Source organism: Neovison vison, chromosome 9 (assembly GCF_020171115.1).
Source record: "Neovison vison isolate M4711 chromosome 9, ASM_NN_V1, whole genome shotgun sequence".
Lineage (NCBI taxonomy): Eukaryota > Metazoa > Chordata > Mammalia > Carnivora > Mustelidae > Neogale > Neogale vison.
In genome coordinates, this window is record NC_058099.1 from 55,298,809 (window position 1) to 55,325,467 (window position 26,659).

Consider the following 26,659-nt stretch of genomic DNA (forward strand, 5'->3'; position numbering starts at 1 on the left):
GTATGCTGATGTCCAACGGGGAATTCTAGTTTGAAAAAATTAATTGGGATCTCGTTTATAGCTCCACATAATTGATTTTCACTCATAAAAGTGGCTTCCTATGTATCTGTTCTTCAATGTAAGTGAACGGAAAGATATTTACATTTTACATTGTAGATATTCTTACTCCTGTATTTCAATCAGAGATTTGTTATCATGATTTTTCTTTATACATAAACAGAGCACAGTAGCTTATTAACATTGTCATATAGTTGACTTGTAAAATGTGCCCCAAACCTTCACACTCTCCTTAAATACCATGGAGTTGGTGCAACCCACCTTTTTTTTTTTTTTTTTAATCTTTACCTTCACATCCATTTTCAGAAATATTACCAATTCTTAAGTGTTTGGGGTCTTCTCTAGGATAACTAGGCTGCTTCTCAGCTTCTTATTATGTACTCAGGAAGCCACTTTCTCAGACTGAGGGTTAGGGTTAGGGCATGTCCTTGGTATTTTGCTGTTCAGGGACCTCTCAAGAGGGTTAGTGTTAGGGTTAGAGTTAGGGTTAGGTTAGAAATTAGGGTTAGCAGTTAGGGTATGTGCCTACAAACTACCGTTTCATTTCATTTTTTTTAATTGTTTCAAATTTTGGTTAAATTTTTGTTAGTTAACATGCAACTTACCATTTTAAAGATTTGAAACCTAGATCCCATTTTAAAATATTTTGAGTCTTCCTAATTATGAAAAACAATATTTAGAGCTTTAGTTCTAACAAGTGCATGCATAAGGAAGAAAGTAACAGAGGGAAAGAAAATACACTAAGCAATTTAATCTATTATTTTTCAACCAAGTGTTTTTGTGATACTAGTACATAAGTGAATTGGTCATTTGTCATTAGACCATAGACTGATTAGGATTCTGCATATTTCCATAGTCTTCAGCATAGTGTTGATACTGATCAGTGAGAAGAGGCTGATTTGTTTCATCCATGTTGCTTCTGGCACGAATCAGGCAAGAAGCACCTGCGAAAATGACTGCAACCAGTAATAAAGCAGCAACTACTGCTATGGTAACAATCTCAGAAATACTAAGATTCCGACCTATTGGAAAAATAAAAGGAGAATTAAAAATAAACAGTAAAATAGTTGCCTCCCAAAAATCAGACACCCTAAACTTAGACACTGTTGCAGGCATTTTACCACATTCTTCATATATAATTTTTACTGGCCACATTGCGATAATAGCACCTGTTATCTTGAAGGCACTTCCCAATTTCTCATAATAAATGGACCCTCCTGGGATAGTTATTATTAATTCCATTCTAAAGTTGAGATAATGTTGCTGTGGGGTTTGAACCTCTTGGGTCACTTGATTAGGTGGCACTAGAGTTGGTTTTAGAGCCCAAGTCTTTCAGAATCTACGTGTTGTGTGCTCTTCCACCCTCCTGCCTTTGTTGGGAAGGGATTGGAAATTAAACAAGAAACTTTTCAATTTCAGAATCTCAGAAAAAGCAGTAAGCAGTATCTCACTCCATTTTTTTTTTCCGAATAAAGATAAGGAGGTATAATTATGTAGTAGAATAAATTGGGGCATATTACAAAGGTCTAAGCTCAAAATTAATTCTCCCTGCCTACTAAAAATGTGATCTTTGACATTTATCCTTTCTAAACTAATCATGGCCAGCCCCTTCTTCCTTACTTGTAAAATGAGGATTACAATACTTATCTCAGAGGGTTGTAGGGATTAAGTGAGAGAGTGTGCTATATAATCAACTTAATTCCAGGTCAGGGTGGCTCTCAACAAATGTTAAATTTAATCTCTTTATCCCAAAATAAAAATCCAAATAACACCTTCTAAATCTAAGTGGAAAATATAGGCCACAGAATACTGTGATTACCTTAAAAGGCAACAAATTTGCTTTTGGAAATTTCCACAGTAGTTACATTTTCAATACTCACTTGGCCATTGAACTTCATAAGTATATCCCAAATTGTCTGGAGCAGTAACAAACATTTCTATGTTGGTAACTGGGGGCCAGAATGGTACCATGTTGTATTGCCTATTGTGCCCAATAGGGGCATTTTCCAGTGGAAATGTGGATACATCTAAAATATGCCAAAGACATCTTATTATTAGACATAATAAAGTTAGTATTAATAGATTATTATTATGTTCTGAAGGTGACCTGAAATATTCTAGGATAAGATAAAAATTTCTTTTATAATTTATACTGAAAAAGACATAAAAATAGTTTCACTACAGCAGAACAGGGAATTGCATAAAACAGAGTTCAAATGCTTTGAATACAGCACTAGCATATCATTCAGTAGATCAAGAAAGTTTAAAAGCAGGGAAGTTTTAATATTTTATCATCTATGATGATCATTTATTGTTTTATTTTTAAATTACAAAAACTTATTTGAAAAAATTCATTGAAGTTATTTTTCAAAGCTTAAAAAAGATGGACCTGTAGTTTGCTGTAGCTTCATCTAAAATTTAAATTTGAGAGGTACTATATATAATGGAAGTTTGCCCTTGAATATAAATATATCTGTTTGGTATTCTTTACTTTTTCTATTTATCTTCAGAGATATAAATATTAACTTATCTCCAGATACTCTGTTAGAAAAAACACTTAAAATTTTAAATCAAGGTCCTGAAATATTATTTACCTCCTGCCTCTCCTCCTTTTTCTACTTAAATGCAAATTATAGGCATTTATATGATTAGTGAGTTTCTGTCATCAGGGATAAAAAGAGTGATATGCTCTTTGTGGCAAAAGATTATTCTTTTTTGTTATTGTTGTTCTGCATTTTTGTCAATACAACTAAACCAGATGGGGCATCTCAAGACCAGAGTTGGAAATGGGCTTGGGCAGGACATGAGTGGGAATATATTTAGAAGAGCTAATGGAGTATTAGATTTTCTGTTTGTAAGCAATATATTACCTAAACAGTCACTGTGATCCTAGGAAGCTCAGAAGGGTGTTTTAGCATCTACTTTGAAAAAACATTTTTGATCATTAAAATGGTATGTAGTGTTTATATTTTTGTGACTTTTAATTTACTATGTATTAATGCTAATTAACTATTTATCTATTCAAATCCGTTGAGCTCTTACCAATGCCAGACACTGGTCTAGCCATGGAGGTGATGACACTGAACAAAACAGACAAAATGCCTGGCTTCAAGGAGCTCACATTTTGGTGTACTACTGTTAATTATTTATTAAAGTTAGGTACTAAAGTTAATAATTTAGGTAATTTTTTAACTTTTCATTTCACCTTTCTACTAGATCCTGACTTGGTCAGCCTCAATCCAGTTCAGCGTCAGCTATGTGATAAAGTGTTATACCCATTAAAATGAGTGGAGGAATATTCATAAAAATAATAAACAGTAACAGCAGAATTGTCATGAAACTTTCCTATGCAAGAGCCTTCAGGGGCTCCGCATCCTAGAAATACATTTAATACCCCTCAAAATCTCCACCTGTTGTCCCTCTGACCTTATTTCCCATCATTTTCCCCCCACTCTCCAGTCAGAGTGGGCTCCTTTGCTCACCTAGGGATGATCTTCCGCCATGTATGTACCTCGTACCCCCTAACCGCTTTCCTGATTTTCTTTGCTTGAAAAGACTTTCCCCCATCTAACATACTATATATTTACTTACATATTTTTACTGTCATTTCTACCAACAACTAGGAGGGTTCCAGGAGGGAAACTATTTTTGTGTGCTTCGTATGCTACTGTATTTCTGGTATCTAGAAGACAATGTAGGGGAATAGTAGGTGCTCATAGTATTTTTTCCAGTATTTTTCTGAGGTCCACCTGGGCAAAAAATTGTATATATTTAAGATGTACGACATGATGATTTACAAATGGGCAACCGGTATGTGAAAAGGTATTGAATATCACTAATCATCAGAAAATGCAGATTAGGACTGTAATGAGAGATCACATATTTTAGGATGGCGATTATCAAAAAGAAAAGAGATAGCAAGTGTTGGCAAGAGTGTGGAGAAATGAGAGCCGTTGCACACTATTGGTGGGAATTGGTGCAGCTACTATGGAAACAGAATGGAAGTTCCTCAAAATATAAAAATAGAACCACCATATGATCCAGCAATGTCACTTTGGGGGTATATCTAAAAGATGTGAAATTAGTATCTCAAAGAGATGTCTGCATCCGGGTTTATTGTAGCATTATTCACAATAACCAGGATATGGAATCGGATAATATATGTGAAAGGATTTGAGTGTGTGTGTAATTACTTCATTTCTTTCAGGGCATAATAGTAGTGATTGGGCTAGGAAATATATAAACTGCTTCTTCTGAAAAATTCACTGAACTTCTGGAGTACTATATTTAAAACTTAATTCACACGATTCTCATTTGGAAAAAAAAAGAGATTTGAAGTAAATGTGCACATAGATAAAAAATGTTAGTGAATAAAAATTAGTATTAGTTTGGATGTTCTATATTGTTCTACCTCATGTCTAATGAAAGGATTCTGTAATAGACTTTTCCCTGTAAATGACTATAATTTCCTTCAGCTGTAAAATGTAACTCTTATTCCATTCTGATCCTAATAATTTTATAATCTTATGATTTTTGAAGAGTTCTCGTTATCTATAAAAGCTGTTTAATACGTTTTGAAAATATAATTCCATCCTCCACTCATAGACTTATTTTCAACAAAGACTTCTACTATATGGATAATTTTAGAAATTTTTCCAATCGTTTTATTTTTTCTTTAACATAGTTTTTCTATGACACTGTTTTTCAAGGGACATTTGCAGGTGCATGGAATATTTAAGTGGGTAGTTAACTGTTAGTGTTTAGTGTTCATGCAATTTATTAGTGTTTACATTGGCTTGTCCTATAATTTTATGGCTGTATTTTGTCAGAATAGGCTTCAGGTTCCCTATTTTTCATTTACAGTGCTTTTCCCTCCGTTACCCTCCAGGTAACTGAGAGATCTTATGCTATTTATAGCATACACAAAGGGAGCAGGAAGAAATTAACTAAAAAGCAAAGGTGTTTAATCTGGTTCATCAATGGCCTTTAATGGATTGTTATGAATGTGAAATAATGATCTTTTTAATCAAGATATGTAAGGCAAAGGAACATTTGTTTTCATGGATGAAAGAAAGCTCCCTTTAAGAGACTTGCCAGAGTAACCAAGATTCTCCACTTCTTCTGACTTCTTAAGTAAGTGTTAAGTAAGAAAAACTTACAAACAGTCCATTTTGAATGGCTGCGTAAGTGCAGTCTGTACATCATTGTCTAGTTCCCAGAAGTGTATATTTAATGAAACTTTTTGTTCATTCCTAAACCTATTAACTCCCATTTACTTGTTATCGTCCTAAAAGTAATACAGCTAAGCATACATAAAATGATAATTATGACTGTGAAAATAGGAGGATGTTGTGTTATATTAAATATATGAATGCTTAGGAAAGATTTGTTGAAGATGAATGCCTGAGATATTGGGTAAGATTTAGGAGTGAGCACTATGGTTGTAAAGATAAGGTAGGCATTATGAAAATCCACAATAATACTGCATTCATTGCATCTTAAGCATTGTTAATTTCTTGTTTTGCTTAAAAAATAGACATTGTAAATTCTAGGTAATTCGTTATGTTTGTAGGTATGTATGTAAATACGTGTGAAATAAGGTGGCACTCCAGTGAATTCATAGCAGGTTGATGAGCAAATATTTACATATAAGTTATTTGATTCTTCACGTATTTTTTGATGGAACATACGATTTTGATCAATACATTAGTTAATGCTCATAATCAGGTTGGATTAGAGTTTTCTGGTGTATAAATACATACACACACACACACACACACACACACACAAATAAGAGACTGGCCGAATTGGATAGATAAATCAATAGTTAATCCCCAACATTATGTTTATGTGTGTGATGAAGTAAAGGCACAGAAGCAAAAATTTAGAACAGTTTTGAAACATGAAAATGCATGACCTCTTAACCGATAGAAGCACTTTTGTTATTTGAAAAGTAATGTAAGCCTCTCAGCTGAGTAGAACTGAAGGGAAAATGGCCTTTTAAATAATATTTTTTAAAAATGCATTAAAATGAAGCTGAAAGAGATTATCTATGCAGTGATAAAAAGCCAACATTAACTTTTCAAGTTGAATAAAATTTCCATTTGTAAGAGGCCAAAAGTAATAAAAATCAAAACTGTGGATTGTGAGTATAATTTTTTTGTCTTTTGGGTATTGAGGAAGAGCTCAGTAGGATTTTTTTATTCACAATGAGAACGTTCCAAACAAAAAAAAAAAAAAAAGAAAAAGAAAAAAGTAATGCCAATGTTCATTGGAAGATATGGGGAAGAAAAAATTGAGGAGTATGATAGTCATCTTTTCATACAAAATGGGAAGGGATTATGTACTTAGTCTGAGTGAATGGTAATAAATATCTTATAACCGTTGTAAGAGATGTTTCATCTGCATTTTCAAAGTAGTTTGGGATATTTGGAAACGTCTAGATATCACAGCTATTTTATCCTTACTTTGAAGTGTAGGTTGGATGTGTCGAGTGCTTACTCTATAGTGATAACTCTATCACCTAAGCAGTGCCCTTGCTGAACCTGCAAAAAAGCGTATGAAAACATCTCACCAGCATTATATCTCCTCATCCATTCATCAAAGACTGCATCAGTGAAAGTATGTAGGAGGACAAAAATAGGATCATTTGGAGATAAATGGGTTTGTCCCCCTGTTCCATTCAGAAACAGATGAGCCAGATTGTGAAGGCTTCGAATAGCAGGGTCATATTTTCCTGTGGGGTCACTGTAACCTAGATAAAAAAAACATGGGTGAGACTAGTAAAAGCCATCACAAACATCTTACTTTCCAAATCAGTGGCAGTGATTAAATTGGGAAAAAATTTTTCCTAAGCTTCTCAGGCCAATTTTTACTTGACTTTAATAGCACTGCTTCTCTGTACCTATGGTTGGTGTCATTTCCTGCTCCCCTCAGAGCTTGGTTAGCTTTAAACTAGTGGCCTGATTTGCTAAATGCAGCCTCTAGCTTAAAAATAATGGCCGCAAAGGATACCAGTCAAAATATATAGAACACACTATTTTGACAAGGCAAACATTGGTCTAGTGGAAATAAAGACAATGGAAATCTCCAGCTTCTTCTAAAAACTGCTGGCACAATTGGGAGAACATCCCTCTGATTGTCCTAGAACTTACACTGCCAGATATTACTTTAGTTTCCTGCCTTATTCCTTTTGACTGTCAGCACATTTATTTTTAGAAAGTTATCTTATTTTTGTAGAAAAGTCACAATTTCTCAGAACGTTCTTAATCATGTCTGTACTAGTTTTAAACATCTGACAACCTATTGGTTGAAATATTTCTAGGAATTTTGGATAATTATCTATATTCTACATATATATTTCCCATATTCTATATGATATATATATGCTATTCCCATATAATATGTACATTTCCTGTACTGCATGTATCATATATATTCCTCATGTTATATATGTATTTCCCATACATATTTTCATACATATATACATATACACATATATACATGTATATATGTGTATATGTATATATGTATGAATATTTAATAATTAAAATTAACATGAAGATAGAAGAGAATGGCATACACTTTTGATGATAAAGGGGAGAGAATAAAAATAATGATGAGATTTATGTTTCAAGTATCTCAGATCATGGGGCCAGAGAGATCTATTCCCATTCTTTTTCAGGGGGAGGAGTCTAATCAGAAACGCTGATTTCTTTTACTTACCTTCCACTGTGTTTCGGAAACTGTTTGTAGAATTGGAATAAAAAGGAGGAGTGTCGAAAAAACCAACTTCCAAGCACTGAGCGACATCCTGTGGTTCAGGAAGACGTTGCACCATTGGTCTAGCCACATTTCCAGCTGGATTTCTCCTAATGGGTCCACCCTCAGTACCTGGAAATAGGATGGACTATGTAAACATTTATAGAATATTTAGAGATCTTATCTTTGCTCTTTAATTTTTTTAAAAGATTTTATTTATTTATTGGACAGAGAGAGATCACTAGTAGGCAGAGAGGCAGGCAGAGAGAGAGGAAGGGAAGCAGGCTCCCTGCTGAGCAGAGAGCCCCATGCGGGACTCGATCCCAGGACCCCGAGATCATGACCCGAGCCGAAGGCAGTGGCTCAACACACTGAGCCACCCAGGCGCCCCTTTAATTTTTATTAATAGCAAGAACATGGAAAGATAAGTTCTCCTTTGTAGAAGAGAAAATTTTTAGAAATGCTTACTTAGGAGCGTTACAGTGAGAAAATCTAAGTTATCATGGCCACTTCTGTGAACAGAATTAGATATGCAATCCATAAAATCAATAGAAGATTTTAAAATAGATATGTGACCTATAAAATCAGTGGAATCTATAAAATCACAAATAGGTAGAGGTTCTGATAATTAATCGATGTATGCTATATTAGACTATATTAACATAAAAATTCCTTGGAAAATTGAATTTTACCAAAATCTCATAAACCTAAATTCCACAGTGAAATCTGTATTTCACATATATGTGAAATTTTGTACTCAAAAGTTATTTGTTTCAAGCCTTCAGAGAAATAAAGAAAAACAATCCAAAACTCTTTGGGACATGGTCTGTACTTCAATCAATTCATGTTTTACAGCAATTGATGTGAGAAATAATTAGACTTTTTAAAAGGCAGTAGGACAAACAGGAAACAAAGAACTGTGATACTAGGGGTAATAGGATAGGTGCCTTAAGGGAGGGAGGGAGCGAGAGAAAGAGAGGGACAGAGGCAGACAGAAAGGTAGAGAAAGGAGACAGAGAGAGGGACACAGAGAGATAGAGACAAAGAGACTGAGAGAGACTGAGAGCGAATATCAACCCTTTCTAGTTGAATGACTCCAGAAGGGTGTCATTAAAGAAGAGAGATTCCTCAAGAAATTAAAAATAGAGCTCCCCTATGACCCTGCAATTGCACTCCTGGGTATTTACCCCAAAGATACAGATGTCGTGAAAAGAAGGGCCATCTGTACCCCAATGTTTATAGCAGCAATGGCCACGGTCGCCAAACTATGGAAAGAACCAAGATGCCCTTCAATGGATGAATGGATAAGGAAGATGTGGTCCACATACACTATGGAATATTATGCCTCCATCAGAAAGGATGAATACCCAACTTTTGTAGCAACATGGATGGGACTGGATGAGATTATGCTGAGTGAAATAAGTCAAGCAGAGAGAGTCAATTATCATATGGTTTCACTTATTTGTGGAGCATAACAAATAGCATGGAGGATAAGGGGTGTTAGAGAGGAGAAGGGAGTTGGGGTAAATTGGATGGAGAGGTGAACCACGAGAGACTATGGACTCTGAAAAACAATCTGAGGGGTTTGAAGTGGCGGGGGGGTCGGAGGTTGGGGTACCAGGTGGTGGGTATTATAGAGGGCACAGATTGCATGGAGCACTGGGTGTGGTGAAAAAATAATGAATACTGTTTTTCTAAAAATAAATAAATTGAAAAAAAAAAAAAGAAGAAGAAGAAGAAGAGAGATTTGCAAAGAACCCGGAAGGACTGAGGAGAATTTTCAGGTGAAACAGGAGAAATGTTACAAGTCAGAGATTTTAGGCAGAGGCAATAACGACAGATGATAAGCTTTCTCCTGTCTATGAGATATGTTCTGTCAGAGCAAGAATGCTCTCTGTACTCGCTCACCAGCACACCCCTTAATCTTGGTATCGTGTCTGGCATGTAACAGATGCTAAATCATCGCTTGGTGTATGCTGATGTATGGAAAGACCATGTTGGCTATAAAAGAGGGCCTGCGTGGGAAATAACTTGCCTTGAGCACAGGGTGATGTATGAGAGTAGTGGACGGTGAGAACAATGAAAAGCTAGACCAGAGCCATACGAGAAGAAATCAAGAGCAATAGGAAAAATTTTATTTAATTCAATAGGAAGTGAAGAGAAATCTTAGGTAGTTGGGAGGAAAGGAGATTGGTTAGGAGCCTTTTGCATTTATCTGTTCAGTGGTCCCCAGAGGAATGTGTGTGTCCTACTAGTATATGCAGAATAATCTGCATTTATGGGATGGGAGAGGTGATCTTACAACTGCAACTTGTATACATTTTACCTCATTCATAAAGCTTATTATGTTGTAATGTTTATAACTGACCTAACGGTTAATACCTGATGAATTAGCATAGCAAATTTATTTATGTAATATAAAAATTAAACATATGGCAATATTGAGATTAGAAAGTAGATGTACATTTTTTTAGGTATACATTATTACTAGAAGTTTCAGACACCACTGGCTAATCTATCAATTCAAGTTTATGTTTTAGGGATTATTGTTCAGGAGCTGTCAATAAATTCCAAAAAAAAATAATAATAAATCCCTTGGGTTTTGAAAACACTACATTTCTAATTTTGCCCTCATGAAGTTTCATAGTGGAGAATTCAAATAGTAAAGAAACTAGTTTAAAGCAGTTTAATTTAACCCAAGGGTCTTTAGGTTTGGACCAAACAGGCATGGACAACCTCTGCCTAAAATGCACCTAAAAACATTGTACAGATTGGAGTCTTGTGGAGTTTTCATGCAGGAAGAAATAAAAAGTTCTGAGTGTGTGAAGGAGAAAGTAGATGGAGGAAATACTGTGTAGAAACAACAGTGTTTTTCATGTGATGAATCAAACATGATATTTTACTGGTTAGAAGAGGCTTAGGTGTCCCTAATTCATTCTTTCAAAGTACCAAGTTTGGTGCATTAATGGAACATTGGAGAGACACGATGCAACCAGCCCATGAAAACACAGGCATGTGATAGGTCTACGCATGGCTCTCCTGTAAAATATGATAAAAAAACCCACAGGAATAAATCGTTTCACCCAAGAACAGTAAAGAAAGGAAAGAATCTCTAGGAGAATTGTTTTTTAAAAGATTTTATTTATTTATTAGAGAGAGTGAGAGAGAGCATGTAAGCACAAGCAGGGGGGAGGGGCAAAAGGGACAGAGAGAAGCCCTGCTCAGCAGGGACCCAGACTTAGGGCTTGATGGATCCCATGACCCTGGGATCATGACCTGAGCAGAAGACAGAGGCTTGACCAACTGAGCCTCCCAGGTGCCCCTCTCTAGGAGAATTAAATACAGTGTTATATTAAAGCATTTGGCACCATATCAGTTGCATAGCATGTGTTGAAGCAACTATTAGTTTCCTTTTATCTTTCACTGGCCTAATAATAAATAAAATGCTTGGCATTTATATTTTGAACTAAGACAAGGAGTAATCTTCAAATTTGCTTCATTTAAAATACATAATCTTCAATTTTTCATGAAACTCTGTGTCTTGTTATGAGACTTAGACTAATTGACCAAGAGACTGTGACCAAGGGACTTCTCTCCTATTTACCCATTTAAACTATGCTACATTTTGGTATCCAATTATCTGTATCATCCGAAAATGTCTGGAAAAAAAAAATCCCCCCCAAAATACAATAGCCTGCTCAAAAATTAATGTTTTGGTATCTAAAGATATATTGATTCTCAATTGTATTTCAAGGTGTGGTTACTCATTCAGCATGGCAAACAAATAAAATTTTTACTCTAAGTTTTAAGCTTCTACAAAAAAAAATTAATATACTGTCACTTCCCTCATCCTTTATTTCTATACACAGCTAAATAATTTTCTTTTTTTTTTTTTTTAAGATTTTATTTATTTTTTTTTTATTTATTTGAGAGAGAGAGACAGTGAGAGAGAGCATGAGCGAGGAGAAGGTCAGAGGGAGAAGCAGACTCCCCATGGAGCTGGGAGCCTGATGTGGGACTCGATCCCGGGACTCCAGGATCACGCCAATAATTTTCTAATGGTGAAAAAAAATCTACAGAATTTTTTTGTTCTACTTAGAATATTTTTTTAAATATCCTTTTTTTTACATTTATAAAGGAATTTAATATTTTAAACTTAAAAGAATGTACATAAAATGTGCTATGAAGATATTAATAAAATGAACTCCTGAAATCTAGTTTTTACATGGAAGAACAAGCTTAAAATACCTGAGCATGCCTGAAGAAGAAAAATAAGACAGGGTAGGGAGACTCTAATAATTAAGACCTTGTGTTAGTACCACAGAGACTAATAATGTGATCCAAGCAAGAGAATGGTACACTCAGGAACACATCCACATACAACAGAAACTTGGCCTAAGGCAGAAGTGGCATTTAAATCACTGAAGAGAGGATGCTAGCTAGGACAGCTGGTTAAGCATTCTCTTTATGTGTTTGCTTTGAGAGGTGGAAAGTGATTGGCTGGCAGATTTTTTCTGTGCAGTAACCTTCCTTTCCTTTTCTTTTTAAAAAAGACTTATTTATTAGTTTTATTTACTTGAGAGAGAAAGAGAGAGCATGGGGAAAGGCAGAGAGAGAATCTCAAGCATGCACCCTGCTGAGCACAGAGATGGATACCTGGCTCCATTCCAGAGCCCTGAGATCATGACCTGAGGCAAAACCAAGACTCTTGACACTGAACCAACTGAGCCATCCAGGTGCCCCAGTATCTTCCTTTACTTAAGGATATCCTTCATATCACCTTTTGGTTTTGACCCTTTGACTCGAATTTTACTCTTTGGGCTCTTCAACTGTTTCTGCACATTCCAGATTTCTCAGGGAAACAATTTTCTGTGAAAGTCCAGCAGAAGACACATGACTCCTGAGCAGTGCTGAGTGTGCTAAGAGGATGAATTTTATACAACCATACATTTCCAAAATAAGACAGTGAACATTTACAAAATAAGAGCGTGAGCAATGCACTAACCAAATTGCTTAAGAAAAGCCATATCAAAATGTTTAGTCTCCCCTGGGACCTTTGAGATTGCCTTGAATAGCCCCAGTGTTCAAGGAATATATCTGTACATGGATTCTCTATATAGCAAAAGTAGACATTACTCTGAAGTCCTTCGTAGAATGAAGGGCCACACATTTAATCTCTTTACCTAATAGGGAATTCTGAACCCTGGATGTCATTTAGAACTTACTATTACAAAGAGTTCCCAGGGAATCATAATCCTCCAAGGATTCACAGACCACTCGCCATTGAGAGAAGACAGAATTCAGGCTGATCAGAGTGGGATCAAAGTTGCTTCGGGATCCCATTAGGTCATCGGTGCAAATGTCACAGATGTTCTTCCCAGTCGCAAAATTCCAGTAGGGAAGGGAGAACGAGGGATCCTGCAACATTTCCTAGAGGACAGAAACTTTTATTAGTATTCTCTGCTTTTGTTTAAAATTCTCCGTCTTCGCTTGGTTTTCTCCCCAGTGGTGTCTTTCTGTCAGCTCTCTCTGGGCAATTCGAACCAGCGAGTGTATCAGCAGTGTTGAGAGGCCAGAGGAATTAACCACCTTACTTAACAAGGCTTCTGATGTACTACAATAAGTCATTCAGCATACAGAAGTTTCTGCAAATGATTTTTGGGGGGGAGGGAGGGATTCTTCCCTTTCTTTTTTAAACAGGTAATTAGATTTCTATTGGTTATACCAAAAAATACCAATAATAACTTTCACCCTTTGACACTTTACTTCGTTCTGTTTTCAGATCTTGAATTCAAGCCTCACTAAATCTGGGTCTGGAGCCAGATCCAGCCTTTAAATATGTAGAGCAGTACTTTTTGTTTTGTTTCTGTCTTTTAAAATTTAACTTGAACGACTTCAGGCATTTGGAGTCTGGCCTTTAAAATGTTTTGTGGGTTAGCAAGGGCAGTGGGAGAAGCCTATGGATCAGAGCGACGAAGACTGCAGTGGTACAATCCAGGTTTTCCAAGCCCCAGACACAAGAATTTGACTTTTCACAGGTTACATAGTCTTTCACACTTACCTTACCTGCCGGGGCACTGAAGGTGTTTTACTTAAAGACCCCTGCTTCAGAATCTAAACTGTTAAGACTTGGGTTTCTGCTCGAAACTAATACCATCAGGAAATACTGAACAGAAGCAAAATACTTCTTTGTGCATACTGTTCTTTAAACCAGGGTCCAAGTTTCCCTTCTGAGCTGACTGAACAGTTCTTAAATGTACTGGACTCAAGATCACATGCTTCTTTTACTGAGTTCCCTAAAACATGCATTTATTGTACTTGTTCTCATTTCCCTTAGGCCTTTGGTGAGTGTGTTTAAAGCATGGAATTGAGATGGAGAGCCTGCTATTGTTTTATCTCACCTCCAAAGCATTTAGTACTTTTCTGCCTTTTTACTTTAAACCCTTCCCAGGAAGTATTTCCATGTCCTCAAGGTGTTTTAGAGGACCCAAAGCTTTCCAAGGAGCCTCAGTTATTGATCTCCAGGGGTTGAGAGCCCTTGTTTAGAAGCCATTGTTCTGGTTCACAAAAATTAGTGACAGCTTCCAAGGGATCAATAAGAGTCAGTTTGTGGTTCAGAGCTGACATTTGGGAGTTGGAGCATATTCATGTGGCATTTCAACTGTGCATTACATTTAGATTGTAATTTGTTGGATCCCTTGTGCTGTTGGGTTTGAAAATTGTAAGTCATAGAGGTTGAAGTTTACACAGGCAAAATCGAAGCGTTTAGATACTTTCCACCTGCCCTTTCATTTTGGTGTGCCCATGGGAAAATGACTTAAAGGCACGGAGATCTGGAGCTGATTACAAATGACAGATTTATCTACTCATAATCTACTAAATGTCTTACTTGTAATCAGAACTATAAAATATGAAGTTCAGAGTATCAGATGAATTAATTTAATCACTCTCAAACTGCGTATGTTTGGATGGCTTTCATACCCATATTTTATTCTGTATTCCAACCATTTATTTTCTTGAGATAATGCTGACAGCAGGCATACTACAAATCAATAGGTGACTCTAAACACCTTTTCTACCCTCAGATATTTTCAGATTAATTTTCAGATTTTAATTTGAGGGAAAGAATTCATTTCATTTAGAGAACGGGTTCACTCTGTGGATTTCCTAGTTGAGATATAATAATTTAAAATGTCACTTGAAAATTCCAATACTTCTCTCAAGAAAAAGCAATTGGCAAAAGAAACTACGGTAATAAAGAAATCTGTGTTAACGGATCCTTTAATGTGGCTAGAGCTTCTCTGCTTAAAAATAAGCAGGAAATACTTATGTTTGGGTTGAGGCTCACTTTATGCCTCCCCAAAAGTTGATGCTATTTAAAGAAAAATGCTGTCTGATTGATATGATATTTTATTAGGTTTCTTCCACAGGCCTTGAAGTGTCAGGGGTCACGGAAGCAAAATGGCACTCAATGAAAATATGACTATATAAATGTAAAAGATATTTTCCATAATTTAAACCCTGTACTGTATTAAAATCATCAGCTGGCATAATGGGGGATGTATTTGGGACTTGGTAGCCTCAGAAGTGTATGCACACTTGTTTCGTCCGAACCAGGAGGAGGGAGTATTAGTTTATATTCAAGAAGGAAGACATAGCAAATGAGATTCTTTTGTTGCAAGCCATATGAAGATAATTTTTTCAATTACAGAGCTATAGAATATGTCCAACACTTTAAATCACACCTACAAATGTCCCAACTGGCTCTCTCATCATTGATACACTACCATCTTTTCACAAACCCTTCACAAAAGAGAAAGATTAATAAATGAGTAAGTAATCAGTAGAGGGAGAAACTTCACGAATGTCAGAGGCAGATTAATCACACGTTTAGATCATTAAGAACACAGTGAGTTAAGATGACGTACAAACTGGACCTGAGAACAGAAATGTTCCACACACACCTGCAGGTCTCTCTCCAGCTGCAGGAGATGGTACCGGTGCCACGTGAGGAAAGCTGGTCCTTCGTGAGAGAAATCCACTTCACCAAAGCTTTCCTGTCCTGGCCCGAGGAAAGTCTTTTTAACTGAGTAATAGTGTGTCCAAACAAAGTAGTTATAAATGGAAATGTTCTCAAATTGTGGCGTGTTGCCATCTGGTCCCAGTATTTCTTCTGATCTCCTGGTCGCAATGACAAATTGAGGGTGAATTGTGCGCTTTGCCATGTCTAAGGCCTGGATGAAGTGGTTCTTCTCTTCTGCACTTAAGTCCAGAAGGTTTCTCCTGACTTCAAGGATACAAAATTCAACCATGAAAGCATCCGCCTCATGAACCATAATCATAACGCCGTGTCCCACTTTCCCACTAACAATAATCTGCATGAATGTTTAAATCATTTTATACTTTTTTAAAATGCCGCTTACTAAAATGCCTTCTTTAGGCCTGTTTTCATCCTCCACCCCTTACCCTAGAATTTCTGTTAGTTTTCTTTAATCTGACTGTGGACTTTATGATTCTGTGATCTTGTAATTAGTTCTGCTTAACAATGCTATATTTGGGGAACTTTCTACATTCTTAAAATCATAAGCCTTGCAAAAACATGATATAGTGGTTAAGGCCAGAGACTCATTCTATGACTCTGCACTCATTTTTCTAAGTCTCAGTTTTTCATCTGTCAGGTGTATGTAAAAACAATATCTAATTTACAGAATTGTAAAGATTAAAGAGTACACACATAAAATTATATCAGAGCCTGGCTCATAATAAAGACTCAATAAAACTCTTGTTAGACCCTTTGGTCCAGTGTTTGGCACATAGAAAACAAGCAAGTATTTCTGGATTTACTCTTCAGAGCTTTGCTATTTATTGCTATTTAATAGGGCACAGGTGAGGTTCGCCATCTAAAATGGCTGAACTTGACCATAACAGTGGGCAGTTTCGTTGTGGATTAGCAAGGGCAGTGGAAGAAGCTCATGATTTAGAGCTAGACTGACCTCAGGGGTGAATTCCAGGGTTTCCAAGTCCCAGCTATATGGATTAGACCTTTCTGAACCTCGCTTATGACCATTAACATAACTACCTTGAGAAGTTCCAAAAAGGTCTAGTCATGGGGTGCCTGGGTGGCTCAGTGGGTTAAGGCTCTGCCTTCGGCTCAGGTCATGCTCTCAGGGTCCTGGGATCAAGCCTCACATCAGACTCTCTGCTTAGCAGGGAGCCTGCTTCCCTCTCCCCCTCTGCCTGTTTCTCTCTCTACTTGTGATCTCTCTCTTTCTCTGTCAAATAAATAAATAAAATCTAAAAAAAAAAAAAAAGGTTCTAGTCATAAACACCTAGCACAGTTCCTTGAATAGCATGGTTGCCCAGTAAGTGTTAGAAGAAAATCGCATAACTCACATCTGAGCCTTGACTCTTTAAACTGCATAACTTATTATCCTCTCAAGCCTCACCTCCCTCAGCGGAGTTATAGGATTTCCAGGTATTTTTCCAGCTCCAGTGATTTAGGTTTCTGTTAAATGCATTGAGTCTCAGGAAGAACTGTGTCTCCTCCATTGATATCCTCACTTACCTGTGAGAACCCTCCGGTCACAGGCAACTCCTCTCCATCCAGGACGGCAAGTCCCACAGTTGTGTCCTGAGAAATTGCCATTGCAGTGACATGTCCTGTTGAAGAAACGTGTGGGCCAAGCCTCCCGATCATCTCTGCCATCATGGGGGTAATGAGGGCTGTGGGGTCGGGAGTCTGCGGTCACTGCCTCACACCTGCCCCTCCCCGATGTGGAGCCACAGCGGTCAGTCCCAGGCCCAGACAGCGGGGACAGATCAGGGCAACACACACCGTTTCTCAAGGCCTCGACAGTGGCACACTCTCTTGGGAACTGAGCCCAGGTCCGATGAAAAAAAAGCAGGGGCAAGAAGATGCATCCCAGGGAGAGGAGTTTATGAGCTTTCATTCTGCTCTAAACAAGAGCGAAGACCAAATCTCTGGTTTGCAGCCCTTGGTGTGGAGACTGAAGCACATCAATAAAAAAAGGAGGCTGAAAGGAAGAAAACAAAATGAAATTGTGCCAGTTCTCTTTCGGTTTTGTTATAAACAGGCATGAGCCCTTCCCAACCCCCTTCAAAATACCTTTCATATCTGTAAAATGACATTTTTAGCGAATCATAAAAATACTAATTTACCTTTAGAAACTTGACATGTATAATACCTACATAATTAAATCCCCTCTCTGAGCATTTAGTTTTCTTCATTTTAAATTTCTATTTATTAAAAAAAGAACTCATCATAGATGTCTCTTATCAAAAGCATTCATTAGCAGGTCACAGCCATTAATTACATTTAACCATGAAGCTGGAAGAAGAATTGGAAGCAGATCTTCAGCAGGTTAATTTCCGTGACTTAAAGTCTCCCATTCTAATGAAGATTTGGCGGGAGTCCACCCACTCCCCATAGAGCTTCTCTCCAGTACCTTTCACTCCGGAGGGGATTCTCTGATGAACCCCTCTTAGAGCTGAGTGTTTTATATTGGCTTCTCCCCTGATGTCAGAGTCCTTAATTGCATGTGGGTTTCTGCTTGATTACTAATCCCAAATCTGCTCACTCAAACTGGGAGGGACTTTGTCCTCTTCCCCACCCTTTACTAATCCCCTTTCACTCCAGTGCATTTTTCTGCTCTTTAAGTACTTGGTTAGCACATGATTCCCTTCCCACTGATTTCCTTGTGATGCTTAAAGTTTTAAGAAAAGGTCAGAGGCGGTAATTTGGAATAGAAGTCAGAGAAACTAGGGAGCTTTTGTTTGCATTGTAGAGATTTAGGGCCCCCCCCCTTTGATTTATATCTTTAGAAAATAAATGAGATTATTTACACTTAGTGACACAGGGCTAGACTAGTACTTTATCTGCTTTTGATTACCTTTGGTCTTGAAAACAGATGCTGCCATTCTTATAATTTCTATGGAGAATAATTGTAGTAGAAAAGTCATCAGATACAATTACATCAAATCACATGGCAGTGCCTTCCCTGGTGCCTCTTGTGTTGACAACTGAGTACTCCAGCTCCCTTCCTCTTTGGGGTAGGGTCCATCTCTGTGGCAGAGCATCCCAGGGACACTGCTACTTCTGTTGTTTAGGAAGTAACCACCGAATGTCTTCTTCTCTCCTGCTTTCTCTGTAAGCAGTCTTAATCCAAGGACACTAATTTTAAATTTTAAAAGTGTGGGAATTTTAGTGGCTTCATACAAACATTAGTCAATATCTCATGTTTCATATGCTCTTGGGGTACATTTAAGGGTGAAAAATAAGGTCTAGAAAATGATATTCAGATAGTCTTTTTGGCTCTTTGAATTTTTTAGTCCAACTTCTTACTGGATCAAAGTAGATGATCATTTTTCTCTCTAATAAAGGTGGTAGTCATGTACCATTGGTTTCTTAATTTTGACAAAGGAACTGAGGTCATGTATGATGACATTAGGAGAACAGAGTGATGGATATTTGGAAACTGTATTATCTGTGTAAGTTTTCTGTATATCTAAAATTATTATGAAAATACAATGTTTATTTTAAAAAGCTATTTTAAAAACTAGGTAATCTATTCATATATATTCACATATATATTCATGTGGGCAGATATAAGTATACCACAGTGTGTCACATTATGTTGAAAGAAAAAAAAAATGAAGCTTTGCCCATTATACCTCCTTGTTATGTAATTCCTGCAGTGACCTCAGGGTACCCTGTGTGCAGTATTGTACACGATAAGCACAATGCGAGGGCATCAGTATCGAATCACATAATATTAATTAAAATTAAATGTAAGAATAAATATAAAGTGATGTCCTGGTCTTTTCTTTCTGGATCCCTTTAGGTGATTGTGAGACTCCCATGCTGGAGATCATTACTAAGGGTGATCTCATCCAGTCACATGGAATTCACCTATGGACTGCTGAATCCCAAGTTAGGAGCTCTAATAACACTCGCTCCCCAGAGGTCCTGACGTACATATCTAACTGCCTACTCGCTAAATCCACTTTGGTGCCCAGGAGATTCATCAGACACTTATAAAATGTGTTCCTCTATCTTTCCCATCTCAGTAAGTGGAATCATTGTTCATCCTATTGCTTTGGGGGAAAAAAAACCCCTACACACAGAAGTCATTTTGTTTTGTTTTGTTTTGTTTTTCTTCTCTGTTTCATGCAGACTATTCATTAGTTGAACTAACAGAGTCTAACTTGAAGCCATCATTAGCTCTTTCCTGCCCTGTGGCAACTAATTTATCTCCTTACCTTCCATGCTTAACCACACAGGAGTGTATTCTTCATATAAGATGTTATTCTACACTTAGCAGCCTGAGAGATCTTTTATTGCTAATACTTGATGACCACTGCTCTCAATAAAACACTTCAGTGGCTTCTAAACACACAGAGGATAAAACCCAAATGCTTACAGAAGTCTATGTGATCTGGCCCTTCCTATCTCTGACAACCTCTTTCCATCCTCCCTGTTAACGTCTTTGTTCAATTACAATCTTATTGCCTGCTCTGCCATGGCCCTGGGTGTATGTATGACTTTCTGTGTCACTTCATTCAGGTCTCTGTTCCAATGTTACTTCTTCAGAGAGGCCTTGCCTGACAATCCCGCATGCTAGTTCCTAACCTCATGGTTCATCACTTCCTTTTAAAGACTTAGTCTTCATAGTACCAAACACTTCCTGTAATTTTTATTACATAGTATATTTTCATTGTTTCTCTCACTCATCAGAGAGACATTTTTTGTCTTTCTTTTTCAATATTGACCCGAGAGATCTTTAGAGAACCATGTACCATATAGTTTTTGTTTTAAGCGAAGAAGGCTAGACATCTGATTTATTTTACTCCCAGCCTAGTGATTAATCCGTATTCCCATTTAAAGGAATAGATATAACTTATCTCCAGTAATATTTCCTTATTTCCTCCAGGAAATAAGTAGCTATTTATTACTTACTATTTTAAAAGATTTTATTTATTTATTTGAGAGAGAGAGAGCACAAGTGGGGAGGAAAGGGAGAAGCAGGCTCCCTGCTAAGCAGGGATCCAGGCAACTGGGGCTTTATCCGGGGACCCTGGGATCATGACCTGAGCTGAAAGCAGACATTTATCTGACTGGGCCACCAGGCTCCCCTTTATCTCTTACTATTAATACACATCTATTACTTCCTAAATGTGTTACATACACCATTATATGTTATACATTACATACATTATACGTTGTAGATTAAATGTTATATAGACAGAAATCATTCTTTAAAAATATTAAACTATTACTTTTATTCCTGTTTTGCAGATGAAGACAGAGAGACTTCTGGAGATTAAAAATTCTTTAAAAATCATGTAGTGTGTAAGTGGCAGTTTTAGGTTCTGAAGTCAGCTTAGTTTGGTTCAAAAACTAAATGTTTGTGCTTTGCAAGTACTGCTGACATTCTAAAAAAAGAAGGCTGGAGAATGGAAAAAGCACTGCACTTTGAGTCGTAAAATATACCAGTAAAAATACACTCGTAAAAAAGTGCCTTCACTTCCCTGAGTCTCCATCCCTCATCTGTAAGTTATATGTAATAAAATGTACTGTTGAGGTAAATAAACTCAGATAAAAATAACCAGCAGAATGCAGACAATCGATCAATTCTAGTTTAATTAGTAAATGAATCAATGGTAGAAGTCGTAAAGTAGTTGAAAAATGCTGAAATTAATATTTTATTCATGATTATCTTAGTAGACTGGAATGCACTTTACAGTGTCTTCATTATTACTAAATATTCAATCAATGTTACAAGTAGTGCTGTGGAATAAGAATTCCAGGCACTGGGGCACCTGGATGGCTCAGTGGGTTAAAGCTTCTGCCTTCAGCTCAGGTCATGATCTCAGGGTCTGGGGATTGGGTCTTGCATTGGGCTCTTGGCTCTGCAGAGAGCCTACTTCCTCCTCTCTCTCTCTGCCTTCCTCTTTGCCTACTTGTGATCTCTGTCTGTCAAATAAAAAAAAAAAAAAAAAAAAAAAAGAATTCCAGGCACTGAAGAAAGGAAAAGCTGAAATGGCAGTGTCATTAATTGTGAAAACCTGCAAGTAGATGACGAGAAGTACATTTTACTGCATACACTGATGTCATTCTCAACATCGTGGAGTGGTTAAAATGCCATCATCCAGCAAAGCATACGTCAGAAATGAATGTTAAAATACATGGGGGATACTCCTTGACCCACTACAGAAATTATTGCTAAGACTTCTTTAATGGAAATTACATTTTATACAGTAATTTTTAAAGAACTGGGCTGATCAGAAATGCACATGTTAGCAGCATAAGAAAACTTGTCAGGAGTCACCATTGGTGTGTATGCCATACCATCACAGCTGATGTGAAAATCGTGTCTCAGGAAAAAGGATTAGTTCCTAACTTCCTGTTTTTTCCTTTCAAGTCTTATGAATGTCATTTATAAAAGAAGTTATCAGAAATCTAAATGATAATGACCAGGAATTGAGGTTAAATTGAGGAGAAAAAAGTTTTAGGAGCATCTTAATTTTCTCATAAAATTGTTAATGAATATTAATATCTTTCATGATCATTTGTGGCAAATGATACTGAGTATATTCATTGTCCAATTGGATTATATGTTATTAAATTGTGTGCTTACTTGTACTAAGCTTAGATTAATGGCTAGAATTCCAAAGGCATTAAGGCAACTAACTCCAAGTCATCTGTTAGGTCAGTCATGTGCTTTCACCTCATGGAGAAGCTTAAATTCAGTGAAAGCAAAGGGGAAGAATGTTAGGCCTGTGTTTTTGTGTCACTAAGAAGAGTTTCTGTCAAACATAACATTTCTATTTTAGGGCAGAATATTAGAAATTGAGGTCTCAGCTAAAGTGGTCTTTGGTAAAACCTGCCATTAGTTTCTTATTTGCATTTTCAGACCTTTACACAATATTGCAACTACTGGCATAAGACATTTAACAATAATTTGGTTTCCGTGAAATTCTTTCTAGTGAAAGAAATTCTTTTAATTTCTTTTTTAATTTAATTCACTAGTTTTAAAACATGTAAAAACATGAGAGAATTTCACTACATGTTTTAAAACATGTAAAGTATTTCTTTTGCTGATGGGTTATATTCTTCTTGTTTCAGCCAATGATATTATAAGCTTTCCCTACGGAAAGATTTCGTTTTTTTTTTTTTTAAAGATTTTATTTATTTATTTTGACAGAGAGAAATCACAAGTAGATGGAGAGGCAGGCAGAGAGAGAGAGAGAGGGAAGCGGGCTCCCTGCTGAGCAGAGAGCCCTATGCGGGACTCGATTCCAGGACCCTGAGATCATGACCTGAGCCGAAGGCAGTGGCTTAACCCACTGAGCCACCCAGGCGCCCCCCTATGGAAAGATTTCTTAATACATGTGTGTTAGGCATCAAAGTCAAAACAATGAGAAATACTTATGTTGGACTCGAATTAAGTAGTGCATTTGTTTTGTAGTTAAAATTATTGTGTTTATCTCCAAAGATTATGTTTGCCCTATAATATTAGTAAAATATGAAGTTTCTCTTATCTTGACATTTCTAATCTTATCTCTGTAGTCATCATCATAGACACATTCCTCTTATTTAGCATCTACCGTGTGCAAGAGGCTGAATCAGGGCTGATGCTTTGAAAATGATGGGTAATATGGCTGTTATACCCCAAATGCTTATAAAATAGTTAAAAGTGCATATAGAGATTATGTGTGTTTATGCGTGTGTGTGTATATATATATATATATATATATATACATGTATATATAGAGAGAGACAGAATGAGAGAGCAAGAATGAGTGAGAAAGAGTGCACATATTGGCTCTTTACTTTTTAACCATATATATATTTTTTCTTTTCCAAAGATTTTACTTATCTGTTTGACAGAGATCACAAGTAGGCAGAGAGGCAGGCAGAGAGAGAGGAGGAAGCAGACTCCCTGCCGAGAAGAGAACCCGATGCGGGGCTCGATCCCAGGACCCTGGGATCATGACCTGAGCCAAAGGCAGAGGCTTTAATCCACTGAGCCATCCATATTTTGAAATGATGCAGGGAAGAGCAAAATATCAAGTTTGTATAATCTGTATCAATAATGTTGACACTGTTTCTGCTTTAACTTCTATTACAGTATTCATAATATAAAGGGATAGTGATAAATTTTAGTAGTAAAAAGAAATTTAAGAAGGCACATTGTGAAAAAGATGTCAATGTATGAATAATGAATAGTAAACAATATTTTTCTTGATCATTACTTCAAAAATGTAACATATGTTATAATTTTAATTTATATATAAGTTCTATTTATAAAAGTTATACATATAGATGTCTATTATATAATAGCTATATATCATGTATAGTAAATAAATTGTAAGCAAATATAGTATGTAATGCAATGTATGTGTGTGTTTGTGTGTGTGTGTGTGTGTGTTTGTGTGTTTGTGGAAGTGACTGCTCTGGAAATTAGTCCCTGTGTTTAATTTGATGCACATGTAAAATGGACATTGGGGCTTTTTCTGAGATACACCTTACATGAGAGAGTCCTATAACATCTGTGGTACACCAGTCTGGCTTCGTGGTTGGGGATGAGGCCAGAAGCTGGCTGTTGACATTTCTTCTTTCTCTTCTTTCAACATGATAACTTGTGCAATGTATTTTTCTAACTCTAGTTACAGTTATAGACAAATCTCACCCAATAGCTTATCAATTTCCTCTTCATGCGATGTGTGAAATGGATGTTCCTTACCACAGTGGTTCTTCTTGAAGTGAGAGAACTTATATTCCTTCCATTTGTGAGTCTTTCAACTTCAACATAATGGCTTCAAAGATCACCATGGTTTACATCAATATAGTAAATATGAAAGGAATATGGAGTATCACATAGGAATTTTTTTTTTTTTTTACTAGCTAGACCTGAAAGGAGCTTTCATCACTTTCTGCAAAATTCCATTGGCTAGAAATTAGTCATTCATCATTAGTCAGTGGTCCACACAACTACAAGGGAGGTTGGAGAATGTAGATGGGCTTTATGCCAAGGAGAAAGAGGAAATACACATAGCCAGTAGTCTCTATTCCACTGACCAACAATTAATACTTTTAAGGACCCAAAAAAGCCAGCATAAAAATTATAAATATAAATTTATTAATGTTGCAGATGGAAGATTCATATTTTTGAGATGTAGATTTCATTAATGATTCATTATTTCACTTGATCCAGTTTTCTTGGACCTGACCTATGTTCACGCCACTCATTAGAAGTCCTCTGACAGGATTTCTAAATAGATGGATATAGCTCATGGGTAAAATTCTTCATATCCTGGCCAATGTCTCAAACATAAAAGAAAAGTAGGAACTACCCCTCTTTCTCAATGAGGGTACATCTAGCTGAGAGAATGACGATCCCCAAAGTATGTTGAAATAACTGAGAGTTACTGTATAAGACATGGAAATTTGACAAACAGTGAGATCATTATGACTTGATGCATGATCAGTGTTATTTTTCAGGGCAGAGTCTTGAAGAAAATAGTATTGAGGATTGGGGATTGAGTGGGAATTGAATGGAGTGCTGCTCTGGTGCCAAGATAACATTCTGTGCTTATACTGCTGTTGCTTGGATAGAATGGATATCACATGCTTGTAATATCATTAAACATTTGGCAGCACACTACCTCACTGCTTCTGTGATAACTGTTCCACTGAGAAAGAAGCCCAGGAGGAGGTGAGGAACTCAGTGACCCAGGAGATAAATAGATGTGGAGAAAAAAATGTGACATTCAAACCCTGGCCTAGTCTGTACAGCAGGGGGCAATTCTATGGGCTAGAGAAGCCAGGGACATTTTCAACTGAGAAATCAATTATCATTCTCTTAGTAATCCTCTACCAAACAGGAAGCCTATAGATGGATGAGACTTCTCAGGGGTGGCAAAATCACTTTCCTGTTTCACAACACATCTGGTCCCCATTCACAGATAATGCAGTGACAAGCATTAGAAGAAGTACAAAAGGTCTGTTTTCTTTGAAACATTGACTAGACTGCTGCTCTGATTTTTAGAACTATCTTCACTAATGCAATAAAATGAGTCCTACCAGAAATTAAATACTGCTAACCAAAGGAGGTGTCCCGAGTCTTGGATTCAACTCCCCTTCTTATTGCCTTCTTGAAGGACGTTGGTAATTTTTTTTTTTTTTTTCTTAACAGATCTTTTATAGAAACTGCCCCTTCTGCTAAAGGACATGGAATGATTCTGAGGCCAGAAAAAGCGATTAGCTTTGGGAAGTGTCAGGGAAATACTCAGAGAGTAAGAAATTTGGAAGAACTTACTGATAAAATGGAAATGGTATATACCAGAGCAGGTAATGTGAGGACTTTGGAAGGAGAAGTTCACTGCCTTTAGGGACAGGTTGTTTACTGTCTGTCAACCAAATGACAGCTCTCCTTCAGGGGGAAAAAAAAATTCTTTGAAATCCTGTAAGAGGTTAAAGATTTTTTAAAAAGTCATTCCCTTAGAAGTTAAACTTAAAGTTTGAAGTATGCAGTGCAGAAGTAAGGCAGTGGAAAGGTTTTACCACAATTAGTGTCAAATTTACTAAGAAAATAGGGCGAAATCCATATGCAGTCATGAATTGAGGAAGATCAAATTAGCTTATTTTCATTTCAAGTATTTTTTTAAATTGAATTAATATTATAATTTTCCTATTTATAGAATGGGAAAATGAAACATTAAAAACTTAAAATTAGGGAATTCAGAGATATAAATTAAAAGCATTGTCAACATCAAGGGATTTGTGTTGCATATGTGATTACTGATATTGTTTTTTATA

General features: G+C 36.7%; 1 protein-coding gene across 1 annotated transcript; it reads right to left on the bottom strand.

The window, feature by feature from the left end:
- Positions 1-697: 697 nt before the first annotated feature.
- Positions 698-18,446, bottom strand: TYRP1 (tyrosinase related protein 1). The gene is made up of 8 exons (XM_044265655.1): positions 18,285-18,446; positions 17,384-17,852; positions 15,783-16,105; positions 13,044-13,248; positions 7,783-7,950; positions 6,632-6,811; positions 1,938-2,084; positions 698-1,079 (listed from the first exon to the last, which is right to left on the bottom strand). Exons 2-8 carry the CDS (start codon positions 17,766-17,768, stop codon positions 874-876), a joined length of 1,614 nt encoding a protein of 537 aa, XP_044121590.1. The 5' UTR covers positions 17,769-17,852; positions 18,285-18,446; the 3' UTR covers positions 698-873.
- Between the last annotated feature and the right edge of the window lie 8,213 nt (positions 18,447-26,659).

What these genes read in the sequence shown, in the direction of transcription:
- TYRP1 (XM_044265655.1), bottom strand. Translation starts at nt 17,768, where the DNA reads ATGAAAGCTCATAAACTCCTCTCCCTGGGATGCATCTTCTTGCCCCTG. An exon ending in TGACCGGAGGGTTCTCACAG is followed by an intron (nt 16,106 to 17,383) that starts GTAAGTGAGGAT and finishes GTATCCTTGAAG; the next exon opens with TCAGGAGAAACCTTCTGGAC. An exon ending in TTATGAAGTTCAATGGCCAA is followed by an intron (nt 1,080 to 1,937) that starts GTGAGTATTGAA and finishes TTTTTCCAATAG; the next exon opens with GTCGGAATCTTAGTATTTCT.